General features: G+C 43.6%; 1 protein-coding gene across 10 annotated transcripts in view; it reads right to left on the bottom strand.

Moving 5' to 3' along the window:
• Positions 1-21,720, bottom strand: part of tbc1d32 (TBC1 domain family, member 32) — a 418,366-nt gene that overhangs the window by 21,738 nt on the left and 374,908 nt on the right. For 5 of the 10 annotated variants that reach the window (XM_041187465.1, XM_041187463.1, XM_041187466.1 and 2 more), the window contains one exon: positions 19,931-20,119. In XM_041187465.1, the coding sequence (XP_041043399.1) occupies positions 19,931-20,119 (189 nt within the window). Of the gene's footprint in view, positions 1-19,930; positions 20,120-21,720 lie in introns of those variants that run through there. The other 5 variants (XR_005942968.1, XR_005942970.1, XR_005942972.1 and 2 more) reach the window with 2 other exon arrangements.

The following is a 21,720-nucleotide window of genomic DNA, read 5'->3' as shown; positions in this document are numbered from 1 at the left end:
TTATGTCAGGAAAATTTTGGTTGGGGGTTGTGGCCCTCAACAGAAAGTTAGGAACTGTTGTTCTGTTTAAAATGGAAAGAAATGCCCAATTTTGAAATATAATACCCCTTAACAAAACTTTAGGAACATGCATAACTTATCTGGCACATGTCATGCATAACTTATCTGGCACATGTAGCTAAATGACTCTAGTGGCTGCAGTACTTGTGAGTTGTGTGCATCCATGCTCTCTGCACTCTTTGGCTTTTCTTTGCTCTCAGCAGACTCAGCAGACACACAATGGCAGAAAGTGCCTTGTCAGGCCTAAGTTCCACGATGAGGGTGTCAGGGAGAGATTCGGGCCCCCTGGGAGTGGATTGGAGGTGGCCCCAGGCACTAGGACAGACAATACCACAAACCCATCACACCTGTTAGTGCTTTTTGTTTTACCTTTTCAAATTTAATTCATGCAATCTTCAAATGAATGTTTTTTTTTGCACATATGAATGGACCAGATTACAAGCAATTACAGAATATTATTAAAGAAAAATAATTATAATGGCGAATAATGGAAGCATCCCAGATACCTCAGGAAGAAAAGTAATTAAATTAAACTAAGTTTTTTTTAAAATAAAGGCTGATTTATTTTCAGAGTAGTCAACAACAATAATGTAGTGATAGTCTGCATTGAGTGCTGTCTTGGACTGCATTTGAGTGCTTCAGTTGGAGTTTGGTGAGTGAGGGAGTTTTAAGGGTTAATTTCAATCTATAGTCTCGTCTTTCTTTAATTAAACAATTAACTACAAGTTGCTCCTTGGGTTGGGAGAAGCTGAGTTTTTGTCAAGCTTTAAAACAGGGCTCATTCAGGTTCTGCTTGCAGTGAGTTAATTGGATAACTGGCTTAAACAGGTTTGCAAAAGCTAGATTCAGGGAAAATAAAAGCAGGCCATCTACAGTGCTGCCTTATCTGCATGGAGTGCTGTGAGTGAGTGAGAAGAGGGAAGGAGGTGATCCTTTCATTTTCTACCTTTCCTCAGGAAGAATTTCTACTGTCCTTAATTTTCTCTAAACTAGAGAAGAAAAAGTAAATGGAGTATTTTAAGGGTTAGTCATGGCAGGACAGCTCGGTCATGTGGAATGCTCTTCCTGTGCCACGTGGGAAGTCAGGGATATTTCCAGTGTCCATGATGACCATATGCAGGAAGTGTCTCGAGTTGCAGACACTTGAAATCCACGTTTTGGATCTGGAGCAGCAGCTGGAGTCACTGTGGAGCATCTGCAGGGCTGAGATCATCATGGATAGCACGTACAGTGAGGTGGTCAGGCCACAGGTAAAGAGTACATAGGCAGAAAGGGAATCGGTGAATGCCAGAGTTAGGGCACAAGGCAGGTTGTGCAGGAGGCCCCTGGGTCCATTTCCCTCTCTAATAAATTTTCCATTTTGGATACTGCTGGGGAGATGGTTTCTCAGGGGAATGCAGCAAAAGCTAAGTCCATGACACCATGAGTGGCTCAGTTGCTGCACGGCAAGTGGGGGTGGGGTGGGGAGTAGGAGATTAATATTGATAGGGTATTCTATGGTAAGGGGAACAGACGGATATTTCTGCAGCCATAGATGTGGCACCAGGATAGTATGTTGCCTCCCTGGTGCCAGGGTCAAGGATGTCACTGAGCGGCTGCAGGACATTCTGAGGGGAGAGGATGAACAGCCAGAGGTTGTGGTCCATATCGGTATCATCGAGATAAGGAAAAAGAGGGATGAGGTACTGCAAGCAGAATATATAGAGAGCTAGGTAATAAACTAAAAAGCAGGACCTCAAAGGTAATATCAGGATTACTCCCATTGCCACGTGCTAGCAAGATCAGGAATAGGAGAATAGACTGGATGAATGCGTGGCTGGAGAGATGGTGTAGGAGGGAGGGATTTAGATTTCTGAGGCATTGGGACTGATTCTGGGGAAGATGGGACCTCAACAAGTTGGACGGTTGCACCCCAGCTGGACCAGGACCAATATCCTCACAGGGGTAGTTGCTAGTACTGTGGGGGAGGGTTTAAACTAGAATGGCAGGGGATGGGAACCTCAATGGGGAGACACAAGAGAGGGAAACAAAGACAGAAATGAAAGTCAGAAAAGTGAAAAGCAAAAGTAGAAGGCAGAGGAAACAAGGGCTAGCAGCAAATAGAGCCTTAGTACAAAAAACAATGAATAAAAAGGCAAGTCTAAAGGCACTGTATCTGAATGCATGGAGCATTTGCAATAAGGTAGATGAATTAACAGCACAAATAGATGTAAACGGGCACAATATGATTGCGATTACAGAGACATGGCTTCAGGGTGACCAAGGGTGGGAACTGAATATCCAAGGGTATTCAATATTTAGGAAGGACAGGCAAAAAGGAAAAGGAGATTTTTTGTTATTCGTTCACTGGATGTGGGCTTCGCTGGCTGGGCTAGCATTTATTGCCCATCCCTAGTTGCCATTGAGAAGGTGTGGTGAGCTGCTGCCTTAACCGCTGCAGTCCATGTGGTGCAAGTACACTGACAGTGCTTTAGGGTGGGAGTTCCAGGATTTTGACCCAGCTACAGTGAAGGAACGGTGATATATTTTCAAGTCAGGATGGTGAGAGACTTGGAGGGGAACTTTGAGGTGGTGGTGTTCCCATCTATCTGTTACCCTTGTCCTTCTGGATGGTGGTGGTTGTGGGTTTGGAAGGTGCTGTCTAAGGAGCCTTGGTGAATTCCTACAGTGCATCTTGTAGATGGTACAGACTGCTCGACTGTGCACTGGCGATGGAGGGAGTGAACATTTGTCAATCAAGTGGACTGCTTTGTCCTGGACGGTGTCTAGCTTCTTCAGTGTTGTAGGGGCTGCACTCATCCAGGCAAATGGGGAGTATTCCATCACACTCCTGACTTGTGCCTTGTAGATGGTGGACAGGCTTTGGGGAGTCAGGAAGCGAGTTAGTCATCGCATGATTCCTAGCCTCTGACCTGCTTTTATAGCCACGGTATTTATATGGCTAGTCCAGTTCAGTTTTTGGTTAATGGTAACCCCCCAGGATGTTGATAGTGGGGGATTCAGTGATGGTAATGCCATTGAACGTCATTGGGCAATGGTTAGATTGTCTCTTGTTGGATGGAGATGGTTATTGCCTGGCACTTCTGTGGCGTGAATGTTATTGCCACTTGTCAGCCCAAGCCTGGATACTGTCCAGGTCTTGCTGCATTTGGACATGGACTGCTTCAGTATCTGAGTTGCTGCGAGTGGTGCTGAACATTGTGCAATCATCAGTAAACACTTCAGACCTTATGAAGGAGCTGAAGATGGTTGGGCCAAGGACACTACCCTGAAGAACTCACTCCTGCAGTGATGTCTGGCAGTTGAGATGACTGACCTCCAAACAACCACAATCATCTTCCTTTGTACTAGGTATGACTAGGCATGAGAGTTCCCACCAACCCTGATTCCCATGGACTCCAGTTTTGCTTTGGCTCGTAGGTGTCACACCTGGTCAAATGCAGCCTTGATGTCAAGGGCAGTCATTCGCACCTCACTTCTGGAGTTCAGCTCTTTGGTCCATGTTTGAACCAAGGCTGGAATGAGGTCAGAAGCTGAGTAGCCGGGGCGGAACCCAAACTGGGCGTGAGTAGGTTAATGCTAAGCAAGTGCTGCTTGATAACACTGTTGATGACCCCTTCTGTTACTTTACTGATGATCAAAATAGACTGATGGGATGGTAACTGGCTGGATTTGTTCTGCTTTTTGTGTACAGGACATACCTGGGAAACGTTTCCATATAGCCGGGCCAGTGTTGTAACTGTACCGTAACAGCTTGGCATGGCAAGTTCTGGAGCACAAGTCTTCAATACTATTGCTGGAATATTGTCAAGGCCCATAGCCTTTGCACTATCCAGTGCCTTCAGCCATTTCTTGATATCATGTGGAGTGAACTGAATTGGCTGAAGACTGGCATCTGTGATGCTGGGGACCTCTGGAGGCCGCAGAGATGGATCATCCACTCGGCATTTCTGGCTGAAGATTGTTGCAACTGCTTCAGCCTTATCTTTTGCACTAATATGCTGGGCTCCCTATCATTGAGGATGGGAAATTGGGGAGCCTCCTCTGACAGTGAGTTGTTTAATTGTCCATTACCGTTCATGACTGGATGTGGCAGGACTGCAGAGCTTCAATCTGATCTGTTGGTTGTGGGATTGCTTAGCTCTGTCTTTCACTTGCTGCGTATGCTGTTTGGCATGCAAGTAGTCCTATGTTAAAGCTTCACCAGGTTGACGACTCAATTTTAGGTATGCCTGGTGCTGCTCCTGGCATGCCCTCCTGCACTCTTCATTGAACCAGGGTTGATCACCTGGCTTGATGGTAATGGCAAAGTGGGGGATATGCTGGGCCATGAGTTTACAGATTGTGTTTGAGTACAATTCTGCTGTTGCTGGTGGCCCGCAGCGCCTCATGGATGCCCAGTCTTGTGTTGCTAGGTCTGTTCGAAATCTATCCAATTTAGCACAGTGTTAGTTTCACACAAAATAATGGAGGTTTGGCATTGCTAATTAAGGATGAAATCAGTGCAATAGTCAGAGAGGATATTGGCTCAGAAAATCTAGATGTAGAATCAGCCTGGGTGGAACTAGGAAGCAACAAGGGCTGGAAAACATTAGTGGGAGTTGTCTACAGCCTCCAAACAGTAGTGGTAAGGTAGGGAATGGTTTTAAACAGGAAATTAAAGGTGCATATAACAAGGGTGATACAGTAATCATGGATGACTTTAATCTACATATAGACTGGGCAAACCAAATTAGCAATAATACTGTGGCGGATGAATTCTTGAAGTGTATCCAAGATGGATTTTTTAGACCAGTATGTCGAAGAACCGACTAGGGTACAGGCTATCCTAGATTTGGTTTTGTGCAATGAGAAGGGGTTAATTAATAATGTTGTTGCGCACCGTTCTTTTGGGAACAGTGACCATAACATGTTAGAATTCTTCCTTTGGTTGGAAAGTGAAGTCGTCCAATCCGAAACTAGGGTCCTAAATCTAAACAAAGGAAACGACAAAGGTATGAGGTGTGAGTTGGCTAAGATAGATTACGAATTTCATGAAAAGGGATGACAGTGGAGAGGCAATGGCTAATATTTAAGGAATGAATGTATGCATTGCAACAGTTATATACTCCCTTCTGGCACAAAACCTCAACAGGAAAAGTGGCCCAAACATGGCTAACAAAATAAATTAAGGATAGTATTAGAGTCAAAGAGGAGTCATATTAAGTTCCTAGAAAAAGTGGTAAACCTGAGGATTGGGAGCAGTTTAGAATTCAGCAAAGGAGGACCAAGAGATTGATTAAGAGGGGAAAAATAGAATGTGAGAGTAAACTTGCAAGGAACATAAAAGAGGACGGTAAAAGCTTTTAAAAGTAAGTAAGAAGAACAAGATTGGTGATGACAAATTTAGGTCCCTTACAGTCTGAAATGGGAGAATTTATAAGAGAGAGCAAGGTAATGGCAGAGAAATTAAACATCTACTTTAATTCTGTCTTCATGGAGGGAGACGCAAATAACTTCCCAGAAATATTATGGAACCAAGGGTCTAGTGAGAAGGACGAATTGAAGGAAATTAGTATTACTAAAAGTACAGCGCTGGAGAACTTAATGGGACTGAAAGCTGATAAATCCCCAAGGCCTGATAATCTGCATCCCAGGTACGAAAGGAGGTGGCCATGGAAATAGTGGATGCTTTGGTTGTCACCTTCCAAAATTGTGTAGATTCTGGAACAATTCTGGCAGATTGGAGGGTGGCAAATGTAACCCCATTATTTAAAAGAGGGAGGAAAAAGTAGGGAATTACAGACTGGTTAGCCTAACATCAGTAGTAGGGAAGATGCTAGAATCTATTATAAAGGATGTGATAACAGGACAGTTAGAAAATATCAATGGGATGAGACAAAGTCAACATGGATTTATCAAAGGGAAATCATATTTGACAAACCTACTGAAGTGTTTTAAGCATGTAACTTGCAGAATGGATAAGGGAGAATCAGTGGATGTGGTGTATTTGGATTTTCAGAAAGCTTTTGACAAAGTCCCATATAAGAGATTAGTGTGCAAAATTAAAGCACATGGGATTGGGGGTAATATATTGGCATGGATTGAGAATTGGTTAGCAGGCAGGAAACAGTAGGAATAATGGAATGGCAGGCAGTGACTAGTGGAGTACCACGGGGATCAGTGCTTGAGCCCCAGCTATTCACAATATATATCAATGATTTGGATGAGGGAACCAAATGTAACACTTCCAAGTTTGCTTACGACACTAAACTAAGTGGGAATGTGAGTGGTGAGGAAGTTGTTAAGAGGCTTCAAGGCGACTTAGGCAAGTTGAGTGAGTAGGCAAATACATGGCAGATGCAGTATAACATGGATAAGTGTGAAGTTATCCACTTTGGTAGAAAAAAACAGAATTGCAGAGTATTACTTAAATGGTGATAGATTGGGAAACGCTAATGTACAAAGGGACCTTGGTGTCCTTGTACACCAATCACTGAATGCAAGCATGCAGGTGCAACAAGCAGTTAAGAAGGCAAATGTTATGTTGGCCTTTATTACAAGAGGACTTGAGTACAGGAGCAAGGATATCTTATTGCAGTTACACAGAGCCTTGGTGAGACCACACCTGGAATACTGTGTGCAGTTTTGGTCTCCTTACCTAAGAAATTGATATACTTGCCATAGAGGGAGTGCAGCGAAGGTTCACCAGACTGATTCCTGGGATGGCAGGATTAGCATATGTGGAGAGATTGGGCTGACTAGGCCTGTATTCATTGGAGCTTAGAAGAATGAGAGCTGTACTCAATGAAACGTATAAAATTCTGACAGGGCTGGACAGACTGGATGCAGGGATGATCTTTCCTCTGGCTGGAGAGGTGGGGGGGGTCTAGAACAAAGGGTCATAATCTCATGATTCGGGGTAGGCTATTTAGGACTGAGATGAGGAGAAACTTCTTCATGCAGAGGATGGTGAACCTGTGGAATTCTCTACTGCAGAGGGTTGTGGAGACCAAGTTACTGAATATATTCAATAAGGAAATAGATAGATTTCTAGACTCTAAAGGCATTAAGGGGTATGGGGAGAGAACAGGAGCATGGCATTGAAATAGAGGATCAGCCATGGTCATATTGAATGGCGGAACAAGGGATGAATGACGTACTCCTGCTTCTATTTTCTATGTAGAAGATAGTATCCTGTATATCTAAGGGAGTTGGAAGCAATTCATTCATAAAAATACTGATTTCTGACTCCTTATCTGATGCATTTGACATAGACGTTTCAGGGCAAATTTTGCAATACTCAGTGCCGCTGGCAGGGCCGTGCATACAACCACTGGCTATCAGAAAATCTCTTCAGCAAAAGACAGCAAAGGAATACCATGCAACAACTGAATCAATTCTGTAACAATAAAATGGATGGAAAAGAATAGACAGTGTGCACCTGATTTTCTGATATATTCTGACTATGTGACACCCTGCTTGTAGCATTGGGTCTTGAAAAATGTATCCTTTTATTAAATATATATCTTTTAACCTGTGTGTTAATTCATCTCAGCAAATATGCTTTACTCAAATGGATCAATAGCTATAAAGGAAATTGTGTACATTGTTACATTTATTAGCAAAAGAGTATACTTAGAGTTCTTTGAAGATGTGACAAGCAAAGTGGATGATGGAGATCCTGTAGATGTAGTATATCTGGACTTCCAAAAGGCCTTTGATAAGGTGCTGCACAAAAGATTAATGCACAAGATAAGATCACACGGAGTTAAGGGTAATATATTAGCTTGGATAGAGGATTGGCTAACCAACAGAAAGCAGAGTCAGGATAAATGGGTCTTTTTCTGGATGGCAAGTTGTAATCACTGGGGTGCCACAGGGTTCGGTCCTTGGGCCCCAACTATTTACAATCTATATTAATGACTTGGATTCAGGGGTAGAAGGTACTATAGCTAAATTTGCAGATGACATGAAAATAGGTGGGAAAGTAAGTTGCAATTAAGAAATAAGAAATTTACAAATGGATATGAACAGGTTAGGTGAAAGGGCCAAAATTTGGCAGATGGAGTTTAACATGGATAAATGTGAGGTTATCCATTTTGGTCGGAAGAATAAAAAGGGTGACTTATTAGTTAAATGGAGAGAAACTTCAGAATGCTTCAGTGCAAAGGGATCTGGGTATCCTCGTGCATGAATCACTGAAAGCTACTATGCAGGTACAGCAGGTAATAAGGAAGGCAAATGGAATTTTGGCATTTATTGCTAAAGGAATAGAGTATAAAATAGGGAAGTGTTGTTGCAACTGTACAAGGCATTGGTGAGATCACACCTGGAGTACTGTATACAGTTTTGGTCCCTTTACTTGAGGAAGGATGTGGTTGCACTGGTGGCAGTTCAGAGGAGGTTCACTGGATTGATTCCAGAGATGCAGGGCCTGTCTTATGAGGAGAGATTGAGCAGTTTAGGCTGATACTCGCTAGAGTTTAGAAGGATGAGAGGAGATCTAATTGAGGTATATAAGATGCTAAAGGGGATAGACAAAGTAGACGTGGAGCGGATGTTTCCCCTTCTGGGGCATTCTAGAACAAGAGGCCATAGTTTTAGGCTAAGGGGTGGTAGATTTCAATCAGAGATACGGAGGAACTACTTTTCTCAAATGGTCATGAATCTGTGGAATTCACTACCTCAGAGTGCTGTGGATGCCAGGACGCTGAATAAATTTAGGGAGGAGATAGATTTTTAATTAGTAATGGGTTGAAAGGTTATGGGGAGAGTGTGGGAATTGGAGTTGAGGTCAAAATGAGATCAGCCATGATCGTAATGAATGGTGGGGCAGGCTCAAAGGGCTGAATTATCTACTCCTGCTACTGGTTCTTACGTTCTTATTTCTTGACATGTTTCTTTAACACTACCATTATTCCTTTGAAGTTAAGAGTTAATGCTGGCAACATTAGTATAATATCCTTCTGTCTGCTGTTAACCCACTTATTTTAAATGAGTTAACACCTCCAAAGTAGCAATGTTATGCAAAGACGCTAAGCCCATGGCCATTAGTTAATTTTTAGACTTTGGTTTCAAATTAATCATTGATAATAGAATAGTATTGCTTTCAAATAGCTCTTAGTTAAAGAAACTGTCACAGAGCAATCTTACAAAAATCTGCAAAAGGAGATCACTGCCATCCTGCCTTGACTTTGTCTGATTTGCAAGCCTTGGCTTTGCAGACTGTACCTTTGGATCCCTCAAGGAAAGAAGAGATGGTCCATTTGTTTTTAAAGTTTGTTCTCAGGATGTACCACGGACAGAATTTTACACCTCGCATGCCCAACCTGATCGGGCGTAAAATAGCACGAGATGGTCCTGCATGTGTGCAATCTTCAGGTTGGTGGGTAGGCATAGGAGTCGGAGCCATGCGCACCATCAATTAAGAGGCCACTTAAGGCCATTAAAAACCCAATTGAACCTGATTTTATGTTGCCTGTGCGATTTTGTGCTCGTTGCACAGGCAAAACGTGCAGCCCACATTTTGCAAAACCTCATCCGGGGGCGGGATAAAAAGGTTCAGCAGTATTGCCAGTGAGAGTAGTAAGGAGTGTAGGAGATAGTTTGCTGCTGGTTGCTTATTTGAACTTAACAGCTTCATCTCTCGAGTTTCATTCTAGCATTTCTAGGCTTCATTTTAGGACTCATTGGTGTCTCCAAGGCCTCTGGAAAATTCAAACTGTGTGGACCTTTCCAGGTATCAGACAGCCTTCTGTATCCCTGGTAATAGGGATTGTGGTCTCCACTGGTGGCAGCTCGTCTGAGGAGGAAGAGAAGGGCAGAAGGGAGAGGAGGCCAGGTATCCCAATGCAGCTTTCAGGGGAGGGACCTGTGGGAGGAGAGGCGCAGGTACAAGGGGCACAGGGCCAGCAGATAGTCTATGGCAGAAGGGGCCACAGAAGATGCCACTATCCTGCTGCCAGGGTTTACAGGCAGTGATGCAGCTACCTCAATATGTCTAAGATGCAATGCCGAAGCAGGCTCCAACTCTCCAGGGAGACCGTGACCTCCATTTGTCAGATGATTGGGCCTGAGATCACCTCCAACTGTGTGGGTGGAAACCCCATGTCAGTGACTCTGAAGGTCACAGTGGCCTTCAACTTCTATCCCTCTGGCTCTTTCCAGGGGTCAGTGAGGGATCTTTTGCAGTGTCCCAATCAGCTGTCCACAGTTGCTTCAAGCTGGTGACAGAAGCTCTGTGCAGGTAGGTAATGACATTTGTTCATTTTTGTACGGACAAGGCCAGCCAGGCTGAGCGAGCCAGAGGCTTTGCAGCGATTGCTGGGATCCCCGCATCCAGGATACAATCGACCGCACACGTGGCCATCCAGGCGCCAGTGGGTCAGCCGGGTGCCTTTGTCAACAGGAAGGGATTCCATTCAATGAACGTCCAGATAGTGTGTGACCTAGAACGAAGATTCTGCAAGTCTGTGCATGGTACCCTGGCAGCTCCCAGAAAGCTTATATCCCTAGATGCTCACAGGTGCCAAGGCTATTCAGTGCCCCAACCCAGCTGGGTGGATGGCTGCTGGGTGACAAGGGCTATCCGTTGAAATGATGGCTCATGATTCCTCTCCGCAACCCAAGGACAGAGTCAGAGAAGTGTTATGGCTGGAGTCATGCCTCCACAAGGGCCGTGATAGCGATGACCATAGGTGAAGACGTGCTTCTGATGCCTGGATCATCAGGGGGAGCACCACAATACCTCTCAAGAGCAGATGTCACTGATAGTGGTTCATGCTGCGCTCTCCACAATCTGGCCCTGGCAAAGGGGGATCCACTGGAGGAAGAGGATGTTGACGCAGCTCTACCGTCCACAGAGATGAATCCATTAGTGAATCAGAAGAGGAGCACGGTGAGGAGAACGCTGAGGGTGGGGAGGAAGACCTCTGTATTTTTCAGGGACGCCTTGATCCAACACTCTTTCAGCTAGGCTGCAAAGATCTGCTTCCACCTCATGACAGGGCTGCCGCCTATAGCTCAGATGTCTGAAATTACCCTTTCATTTAAACCCAAAGTCGATTCAGTGCCTGTGCAACCAAGTTAAGAACCACGCACATCCAGCATTACATGCTGGCATACCCTGCACCGTAACAATAAAAAGATGAAGCATAATCAGGCCATTAGGAGAAAAACAAAATTTATCTCTTTTTGACAAAAAAAATTAACATTACCTTCTTTGGTCTTAATTCCCAGACCAGAAAACGTAAACAAAACATTACACAACAGATGATCACCTATGACCAGTCCCTCTTGTGCTCATGGTGCCTTAAAATTACGCTTGTGAGTGCTACGTCTTGCTGCCCCCCTCCTTGCTGGCACCGGCACCGGAGGCAGCCTGCTGACTCTGGTGTTTTGTTGTCCTTGATGATATTGACGGTCAGGCTCTGGCCAGTGGAGCCTGTGCTGCCCCCGCCTTGGAGGGAGCGACCTTGCCACGGCTGGCATCTCCCCAGTCATCGTAGCCTCATCAGATGCAACAGCCACTGACAGAGGGGTAGAGGAGCTACTGACGTCATCTAGAGTGCCATGAGAAGAGCCCGCAGAGACAATCAGCACGTGCATCAACGTGAGGTTGCTCTGGACCTCCCTGCGCGCCATTGATGGATGGGCACCTACTTGCAATACTGGGCTCCTCATCCATCTCCCACAATGGCACTGACCACCTGAGGTCATTGCCCGTGTGAGGGCTTGCAGGTCCGAGCACAACCCCAGGAGCCGGCGATTCTGTTCCTAGAGCTGCCTCTCCAAAAGATTGCCACTCTCTCAATGGAGCAGGCTGTGTGCTCAGCCATGAGGGTCAACGCAGTGCCCATGCTCTGCATGGACCCCTCCACAACAGAGACCATGGCACACATACCCTTCATGGATATCCGCCAGATCCTCCCACACATCCTGATGGACACCCAGCATCTGCCACCTAATGGCAGATTCCAGAGACTCATCATCTGCCTGCGACTCAGCATCATCCCGGTCTCCTACAGTCCTCTGACTGCCAGTGCCCCGGGCACACTCTGCCTCTGCCTGTTCCCTACATGAGTGCCAAGTGCCCTCACTGCTGTGCTCTAACATTCTAGCTGAGGATCTAATGCCCACCGAGGTGCTGGTGTCTGCGCTGCTGCCTGGTTCAGAGAGCAGGTGTGATGCAGGTGCATGTGAAACCTGGCTGTCCTCTGGCATCAGGGGTGGCTCTTTGGGATCCTGTAAATAAGTGCTGGCGAATCTAAGGGAGCATGTCATTAGTTTAAGTCATCACACATCAACCAGGCACCCTGGTAAGACAATTGAGATCTGCATCATGGTGCCGTCATCTTTCAACGATCAATGGGGAATCCAGTTTTGAGGCTCCCATCAATGATGAGACTACACAAGAACATTTGCACCATCCAAAACTCTCATCTCTGTGTACCGCATTCTGACCTTCGTCTGACACCCCAACCTCTCTGAGGCTGGTTGACCGAGGTGCCTGGTGCATCTCCAGCTCCAAGACGTCCTGCTCGAATCCGGATAGGATTAGAAGGATTGTGGGCCTCAGTCTGTCCGCAACCTTTCAATGTTATTAAGGTTGTCTTCTCCTGAAAGGTCAGTGGAGCATGGATTAAACTCTCTGCCTGCAATGCTATTGCAGCCTGGCCAACCCCACCTGAGGTACATCTTGCAGGGCACATCCGAGTTGTGGACCTCGAGCGGCACTCAGTCCAAGCAGCCAGGGCTCACCACATCGGCCAGCTCTGGTGTAATTGACAATTGGCACTCAGACTTTAGCACCCCTGAGCTTCACGGGGGTGGCAGGGAGAGGGGGGGGGGGGGGGGGGGTGGAAAAGTCAGGCCTTAACACTTCAACACACTGATCCATGCCAACTCAGTATTCACCTTTCCCAAGCACAGCAGGTCGTTTAAACCTTTTGCGGCACTGCACCCAAGTGCGCCGCACAAAGTCATGACTGCTGACCAGCGCTGCCACCTCCGCCCAAGCTCTTTTTGTTACGTGCGGTGGTCTCCTCCTTCCATCTCTGGGGACAAGGGTGTTCCTCCTGGCAGCCAGCTCCTTCAGGAGGACCACAAGGCAATCATCTGAAAACCAGGGGGGCCGAGTGCCCACCCGACCTGCCCTCCCGCCTGGCATCTCCAGCCACACTTGGTGCCATAAATTCAGTGTTCATCACGCAGAAGATACATTCTTCAAGGAGCTGCCTGTGCCATTTTTAAACCAGCTGCCAGGTTGCCATTGGACCTAGCAACTGACAGGCCCCAGCCCGCCCCTTCCCGACTATTGGGAGGAAGCGGTTCACACTGGGTGGGCCTTAATTAGTCAGCCAGTGTGAAATCGCGGTTGGGGGCCAATTGCGGGTGGCGGCCTGTTTCCCAACTAGTTGTGGGTCCGCCAGCCAAGGGTAAAATTCAGGCCCAAATTTACCTGTGTAGAGGTTCAAATTTTGAGACCAATTTTTTAGGCAAAGTTAAGGGTTGACTTTTACATGGATGTGCAAGCTTGATTTGAGACCCCACAGCCTTATTTACATGGACTGGCTAGTTCTGTCGAAGGGTCATGAGGACTCGAAACGTCAACTCTTTTCTTCTCCGCCGATGCTGCCAGACCTGCTGAGTTTTTCTAGGTAATTCTGTTTTTGTTTTTGTTTTGGCTATCTAGATGATTGGCCAGCGGCCCTTAGCTTGTTGCTATGACATGGATAGGTGTACACTGGCGAGGTCCGGTCTGCTGCAATCTGACAAGTTGTAGGGTTGAGTTCTAAGCCCTGGTGTTGGGCCGGTCGTGATTGTGCCTCCCTAGGGAGCACTGTGATTTGGGCCATCTGCAATGGCGATATTAGCAGAACATCAGTTCAAGCAGCTTCTGGTAGTCAAGCAGATCAACACCAGGGCTTTCCTGGACAGCATCTCCTCCTGTTGAATTTCTTTGAGCATGTGAAGGGGACCCTGGGGGTTGTGGGGAGGATATCAGAGCAGCTGTTGGCCCTCGATACCTAAAAAAATAACGTTGAATTTTACATGATGTATATGAAAAATTACAAAATCTTAAGCCAAAAATTGCAGGTTGACTTTTACATAAGTTCGATTTTTACATGGGTATGTATGGTAAGTGATACAATGCAAAGTCGTATTTATTGCTTATAGCTAGCTGTCCTGGTAAGGTAATGGTGTGCCTTCTTTTATAATTGTTTATTCAACCGGTAGGCCATTTCAAAGGAAATCAAGATTCAACCACACAGTGTGTTTATGGAACGAATTGTATGACAGCTGTTTCTCTCCCTTAAGGACATAAGGAAACAAGGTGGATTTTCACAACAACCTCATGGTCATTGTACCAGCAAATTAAAAACAAGTTGCATTTAGACAGTACCTTCCACAACCACAGAATGTTTCACAGCATTTCATAACTAAGGAATTATCTTACAGTGACCGCTATTGCACAGGAAAACATGGCGCACAGCGAGGTCCCAGGAACCTGTTGGTAGCATTGGTTGAGGGAAAAATGTTGGCCAGGACCTTTCCCTGTTCTTCTTTAAACCCATAAGACCATAAGACGTAGGGCAGAAATAGGCCAGTCAGCCCGTCGAGTCTGCTCTGCCATTCAATGAGATCATGGCTGATCTGATAATCCTCTCAACCCCACTTTCCTGCCTTTTCCCCATAGCCCTTGATTCCCTTACTGATTAAAAATCTGTCTATCTCAGCCTTGAATATACTTAATGACCCAGCCTCTGCGGTAAAGAATTCCACAGATTCACTGCCCTCTGAGAGAAGAAATTCCTCCACATCTCTGTCTTAAATGGGCAACCCCTTACTCTGACATTATGCTCTCTTGTCCTAGACTCTCCCACAAGGGGAAACAACCTCTCAACATCTACCCTGCCAAGCCCCCTAAGAATCTTATACATTTCAATAAGCTCGCCTCTCATTCTTCTAAACTTCAATGAGTACAGTCTCAACCGACTCAACTTCTCCTCATAAGAAAATCCCTCCATACTCGGGATCAACCTAGTGAACCTTCTCTGGACTGCCTCCAATGCCAGTATATCTTTCCTTAGGTAAGGGGACCAGAACTGTTCACAGTATTCTAGGTGTGATCTAATTAGTACCTTGTATAGTTTTAGCAAGACTTCCCTATTTTTATACTCCATTCCCTTTGAAATAAAGTCCAACATTCCACTTGCCTTCCCTGTTACCTGCTGAACTTGTATGTTAGCTTTTTGTGATTCATGCACGAGGGCCCCCAAATCCCCCTGTACTGCAGCTTTCTGCAGTCTTTTTCTACTTAAATAATATTCAGCTCCTCTATTCTTCCTGCCAAAGTGTATAACCTCACATTTTTACACATTATATTTCATCTGCCAAGTCTTTTGCCCACTCACTCAACCTGTCTCTATCTCTCTGTAGACTCATTGTGTCATCCTCACCACTTTCCTCATCTAAGTCATTAATACATATTGTAAGTAACTGTGGCCCCAGCACTGATCTCTGTGGCACTCCACTAGTTACAGGTTGCCATCCTGAAAATGCCCCCCTTTATCACAACTCTGTCTTCTATTAGTTAGCCAATCCACTGTCCATGAAAACATAATACCCCCAACACCATGGGCTCTTAGCTTATTAAGTAGCCTTATATGCGGTACCTTATCGAACGTCTTTTGGAAATCCAAATATATTGCATCTACTGGTTTTCCTTCATGTTACTTCCTACTTGTTACCTCCTCAAAGAATTCTAATAAATTTGTCAGGCATGATTTCCCCTTCATGAAGCTATGCTGACTCTGCTTGATTATATTATGCATTTCTAAATACTCTGTATTCTATCCTTTATAATAGACTCTAACATTTTCCCAATGACGGATGTTAAGCTAACTGGCCTATAGTTACCTGTTTTTGTCTCCCTCCGTTTTTGAATAAGGGTGTTACACTGACAGTTTTCCAATCGTCTGGGACTTTTCCAGAATCTAAGGATTCTTGGAAGATTACCACCAGCGTGTCCACTACCTCTGTAGCTACTTCAATATCTTAGGATGCAACCCATCAGGTCCAGGGGACTTATCAGCCTTTAGCCCCAGTAGTTTCCCTAGTACTTTTTCTCCAGTGAAACCTATTGTATATATTTTCTCCCCCATCTTTGTCCCTTAATTATTTAGCATTTTTAGAATGCTATTAGTGTCTTCTACCATGAAGACTGATGCAAAGTATTTATTCAACTCCTCTGCCATTTCCTGGTTCCCCATTATTATTTCCCCAGCTCATTCTCTATGGGGCCTATGTTCACTTTGGTCTCTCTCTTCTTTTTTTATAGATTTAAAGAAGCTCTTATTGACCATTTTTTAAATTACATATTACTTGCTAGCTTACTTTCAAAGTTTATTTTCTCCCTCTATTATTTTTTGTTGGTGTTTAAAATTTTACCAATCCTCTGGCTTACCACTAATCTTTGCCAAATTGTATGTTTTTTCTTTCAATTTGATGCTATCCTTAACTTCCTTGGTTAACCATGGTTGGTTTCTCCCCTTCCTAGAAGGGATTTCATAGATTCAGCCAACTAGTGTATGTTAATATTCTTACTCCACACATGCCCATTTCCACTCTAATTACCATCATGCCCACCGCCTCCCCAATGCTGTAATCCTTCTATTCTCTTCTTCCTCATGTGTGCAGCAAGCCTCCCATTAAACATGTCAATGCTATTTGCTTTAACCACGCCATGCAGACAGCAAATATCACATTTCCACCATTCTCTGTGAAAATAAATTCTTCCCAAATTTGTTATATTTGCTTCCTATTTCTGGACTTGTTCTTTTACAGAATCTCAATAATAACATATCATCCTAAATCAGCCCCTCCAATAATGCAGTACTCACTAAATACTGAATTTAAGTGGCAGCTTAAGTGCTGGAGGGACTTGAACCCATAACCTTTTGAGTCAGAGGCATATATACTGCCACTAAGCCCAGCTGAACTACCATATAATTACTAGATTTTATTGAATTAATTTGGACTTGAACTGACTAGGTTACTAGTTTTGTCCCATTATTATGATATTTAGTTCAGTACATGAGACTTTGTTTCTGTGAGCAGATCTGGCCTATTGTTAATAACTTTGATCCTTCAATGTTGCATAATTCTCTGGCTTTTTCATTGCTATGTAATTCTTTAAAATGAGAGTTTCATCAACACTATACGTGGATCAATTGGGTATTATTAGCAACACAATATAATTATATTTGGGGGAAAAAAGCTAAATTAACGACCAGCCAGCATGAAACATGCGCTGAGAACCTCAGCGCTGCCAGGATGGGGACGGGAGGAACGTGAGCGCTGAAGTCTGAGCATGCGCGGGGAGCACACACTGAAAGCTCCCTGAAGGTACAGAGCTGCCTCAGGGAGCTGAAGAATTTTACAATGAAAAATAAAGATTTTAAAATAAGGGAAACATGTCCCCACATGTGACTGTCACACGAACAGGGCATATTAAAAATGATGTTCACAAGTTTTTATTTTTTAAAATTACTGTTGTAAGCCTCATCTCGTTCATGGATGAGGTTTCCAAAAAATGCAAAGACTGCCTGGCCTACTCGCCCACCCACCATGAGGTTGGACAGGAAGAGAAAAATACAAATTAATTGCTAGTTTAATGGCCTTAATAAGCCTATTAATTGTCGGCGGGGTGTGTGTGAGTTGGCAGCGCAATCAAAATATCGCACGATGACATTGGGACGCTCGTCCAGCATCATCATGCACTATTTTACTCCTGTTCGGGTTGGGCGCGCACCCGCTCCCAGGACATAAAATTCAACGCCAAGTTTGATACAAGTGATTTAGCCTTAAATAGCAGGATGAGGTTTCTTACCAGCATGTATTAATGGCAACTAAATTCATGAAAGGGAAAATGCTATGAACATGTATATGAAGGATGCTTAAAAACAGTATGCAATGAAAACAAAGGGTGTACCTGAATGCGAATCATACAAATCATATAATAATTGGGACCCGGCATTAATGAAGTTTGAAGTGTTTACTTGTATGTGGAAGCAAGTTAATGACAACTAAGCATAACACAAAGTCAATTTCCCAATATGCACATCCATTACTGAGCAGTAGTGAATATTCAGAAAATGGGCTCTACTATGTAAAATCGTCATTCATATCTTTGTCTCCAAAAATAAAACATTCAGTGTACTCTCCATAGCCTTCTCTCCAGTTATTAGCAAAAAAATTCAATGTTATAAACATTTGCCATATACACCAATGTCCCAATAGAGAGACAGGTCTAAGCTTTTCGTCTTGCACTCATCAGGACACTTCGCAAGAATACTAATATAAGGGAAAAAAAACAATTTATACTGCATATGAAGAGAGTGCTGATTGGTTGGTAAGTAGACTCTGATTGGTAGAGGTGTTGCCATGGAGAGTGCACCTGTGATGGTGACTGCAAGACAAAAGCTTAGATATATTTTTTTTTTCAGCAAGTTCTGTACTACCAAACATGTTCCAACAGTTAAGCCTTCTCATTTAGCAGGAACGGCAAGATAGCTTAGATAGCAAACTCCTCAGTAGTCACTGCAAACACTATTCTAGTAGAAAATCTTACAGAAGTATGAGACTAACAAGACCGGAATGGACTATTCGGCCCAATAAGTCCATCAACTGTATCAGCATTGATTCAATCTCAAATATCATCACTCCTAAAACAATAACATTTTTAGCTGACTTGTACAATGAAGTCATACTATATTTATATGAAGGAAACTGAGCTGAAACAAATTCCACTGACAATAGCTTTACTGCTCTTCAAATGGAATTGACTGCACCAATTTGTTTGTCATTTTATTATTTTTATTGTAATAATTTCATTCCGTCACTGTCAGAAAACCTTAAATAATGGGAGTACACAAGCTTATTATGCACATATAAAGCATTTATCTAGTGTTGCTTATTACTTGCAGGTACAAGGTGCTTTTTAAAAAAAATACAATGGGCAGGATTTTTCCTATGGCGGGCAGCAATTAAGGCCCACCCAGTGTAATACACGACGGTAGCGCTCAGCGCTCCCTGTGTAGGCGGGGGGAGGAGGGAGAGCCAGGGCCAGCGCTCTTTCAAGCATGTGTATGAAAGAGTGCACCAATCTCCCTAAGGCACGGAACTGCATCAGGGAGATTGAATGGATATCAAAACAATTAAATAAATGATTAAAAATTTTATTTAAACATGTCCCCTCATGTGACTGTGTCACATGAATGGGACATGTTTTTAAATTAATGAAAATTTATTTATTTATTTAATAAAAGTTTCAGGAAATCTCATCCCACTCGTGGATGAGGTTTCCTGAAAAATGCGAAGGCTGTTTGGGCTTTTCACCTGCCCACCAATCTTAAGGTTGGATGGGCAGTGTTCACAAGTGCTTCAATTAATTTCTTAATGGCCTTAATAAGCTGTTTACATTTTGCACGCCTGAACAAAATTTTGCGATGGCTCATGGTGACGTCAGGGCGCACGGCTGACGTCATCGCGCATCATTTTATGCATCGGCGTGTTGGACACGCCCCCCTGCATGCTGACTGGAAAATTCTGCCCAATATATCTTTTCTGTTGTAAAAACAAAAAACTGCGGATGCTGGAAATCCAAAACAAAAACAGAATTACCTGGAAAAACTCAGCAGGTCTGGCAGCATCGGCGGAGAAGAAAAGAGTTGACGTTTCGAGTCCTCATGACCCTTCAACAGATCAGTTCTGTTGAAGGGTCATGAGGACTCGAAACGTCAACTCTTTTCTTCTTGCCGATGCTGCCAGACCTGCTGAGTTTTTCCAGGTAATTCTGTTTTTGTTTTATATACTTTGTGCTTACCTTGAGAAAAACCTGGAGATCCTGAGCCTGCATGTGGTGAAGAATCTCTTGCTGTAAGTGTTTCAGCAAAGCTATACACATGTAAACCTGATAATCAGGGCCCAAGATAAGACAGATGGCAATGTAATGACCAATCTCAGTCCAGTTTAAATAGTTCCAGAAGCATTGAGCCAGCCAGTGTTGACAAATCTGTGTGGTATAAAGGAAAAAACAAACTATTTACACATTTCTACTGATCATAATGAAACACCAATTCCGAATTCAAACAATATGCAATGTTACAATCTTGGTCATGACCAATAATGTTGTTTAAAGAGGAAATCTGAAAACCCATTTATTTACCAAAAGCATGAAGCCACAAGATTCCAAAACAGCAGAATTTTTACTGTACAGCAGTCAAACAAAGCAAACACTAAATACTATCTTAGTTAATCACCTATACTCTAAAACAGGAATTATCAGGCAAATTATGGTCAATTTTTACACATTAAGTTGCAGATACAACTAAGACAGATCTTACGAATTAGCTTGCCAGCCCATCCAGCATTTATGTCATCAATTTCAGTCACAAAGTTCTGTCTTCCTCCTCTTATTTCAGCTCCTCTTCTTTTGGAATTAAATAGATCCTCCGCCAACAGCAGTGCACAACCAACCCGAGTTCAATGGGCACGGTCGTCACAAAAATGGCACATGTCTACAGAATCTCCTCAACTCTGCTTACGGGAGTCTGGATGGCGTAGCTCCACCAATGTTATATTCAAGAAACAGAAACAACTGCAGCAACTTTATCTTTACTTATTCTCAGTTTCTGTATTCTTGAGCCTGCCTGGATGGCACTGGAATCATCATCTACTACTGAGCTCTGATGGTTGTCTGCTTTTATAGTTTCAGCCAGAAGTTTTGGTTTCCAATCTCAGTTCCAGTCTTAGTTTCCTTAGCAACTGGAAGGGTCAGTTTCCCTTTTCAGTCACCCTTTTCAATTAGGGTCTGATTCAAGAAGTACAAGATTTGAAACCATGGATTCCATCACAAGTGTGATGAATTTTTATAGTTGATTTTTTCAAAAGCATTTTTTTCCAATTCAAATATTGCAAGATATCAAACTCACTATCACCATATTTCATGGAAAGTAAACATACCACATAAGGACATTTTTCACATTTAAACCAGTTAAGTTTCCGGAAAGGGTGATTTGATAGCAATCAGAAGTGGGAACCTGGGTTGATATTTCCACTCCCCAGCTCAATCAGCACTTCAGCTAAGAACAGCTAACTCAGTACAAACCAGAAATTGAATCAAGGATCTTCTTATCTCTAAGGCTGATTGTTGTGTAAGGCGATCCAAAAAACTCACTAAGCAATCAGGATAAACTCTAGATTACTTTCTAATCCCCAGATTATGATTCAAGAGAAATAATTTCTTACTTTTGTTATAGTTAACTGTGTTTTTACGTTAAGATATATGAATCAATTCTGCAAAATTATGTTACCAACACAGGGCTTCACCCACTAGGATCCAATATTGAGAATACTTCCACGTGCTTCTATGGTTTTCCATTCATTATGATTTACCATTCATTTAATGTACTAATAACAATGGGAATATATGATTGTGCATGAATTCCTGATATCTGAGGCTCCCTGCTGTGTTCACCAGCTTGGCACTTGGGAAGAAAGGTTTTTCATTCCTCTTGCAAATCCTAAATGTGCTGAGAATCTTGTTAGTGAAAACTGATATTAGAAGCGTCGAACATATGATTTGTACAAACACAGGTTCCTTACATTGAAAAA

Source organism: Carcharodon carcharias, chromosome 5 (genome assembly GCF_017639515.1).
Source record: "Carcharodon carcharias isolate sCarCar2 chromosome 5, sCarCar2.pri, whole genome shotgun sequence".
NCBI classification, from domain to species: Eukaryota; Metazoa; Chordata; class Chondrichthyes; order Lamniformes; family Lamnidae; genus Carcharodon; species Carcharodon carcharias.
The sequence above is the reverse complement of the archived record's forward strand: the minus strand, read 5'-3'. Positions and strand labels throughout refer to the sequence as shown.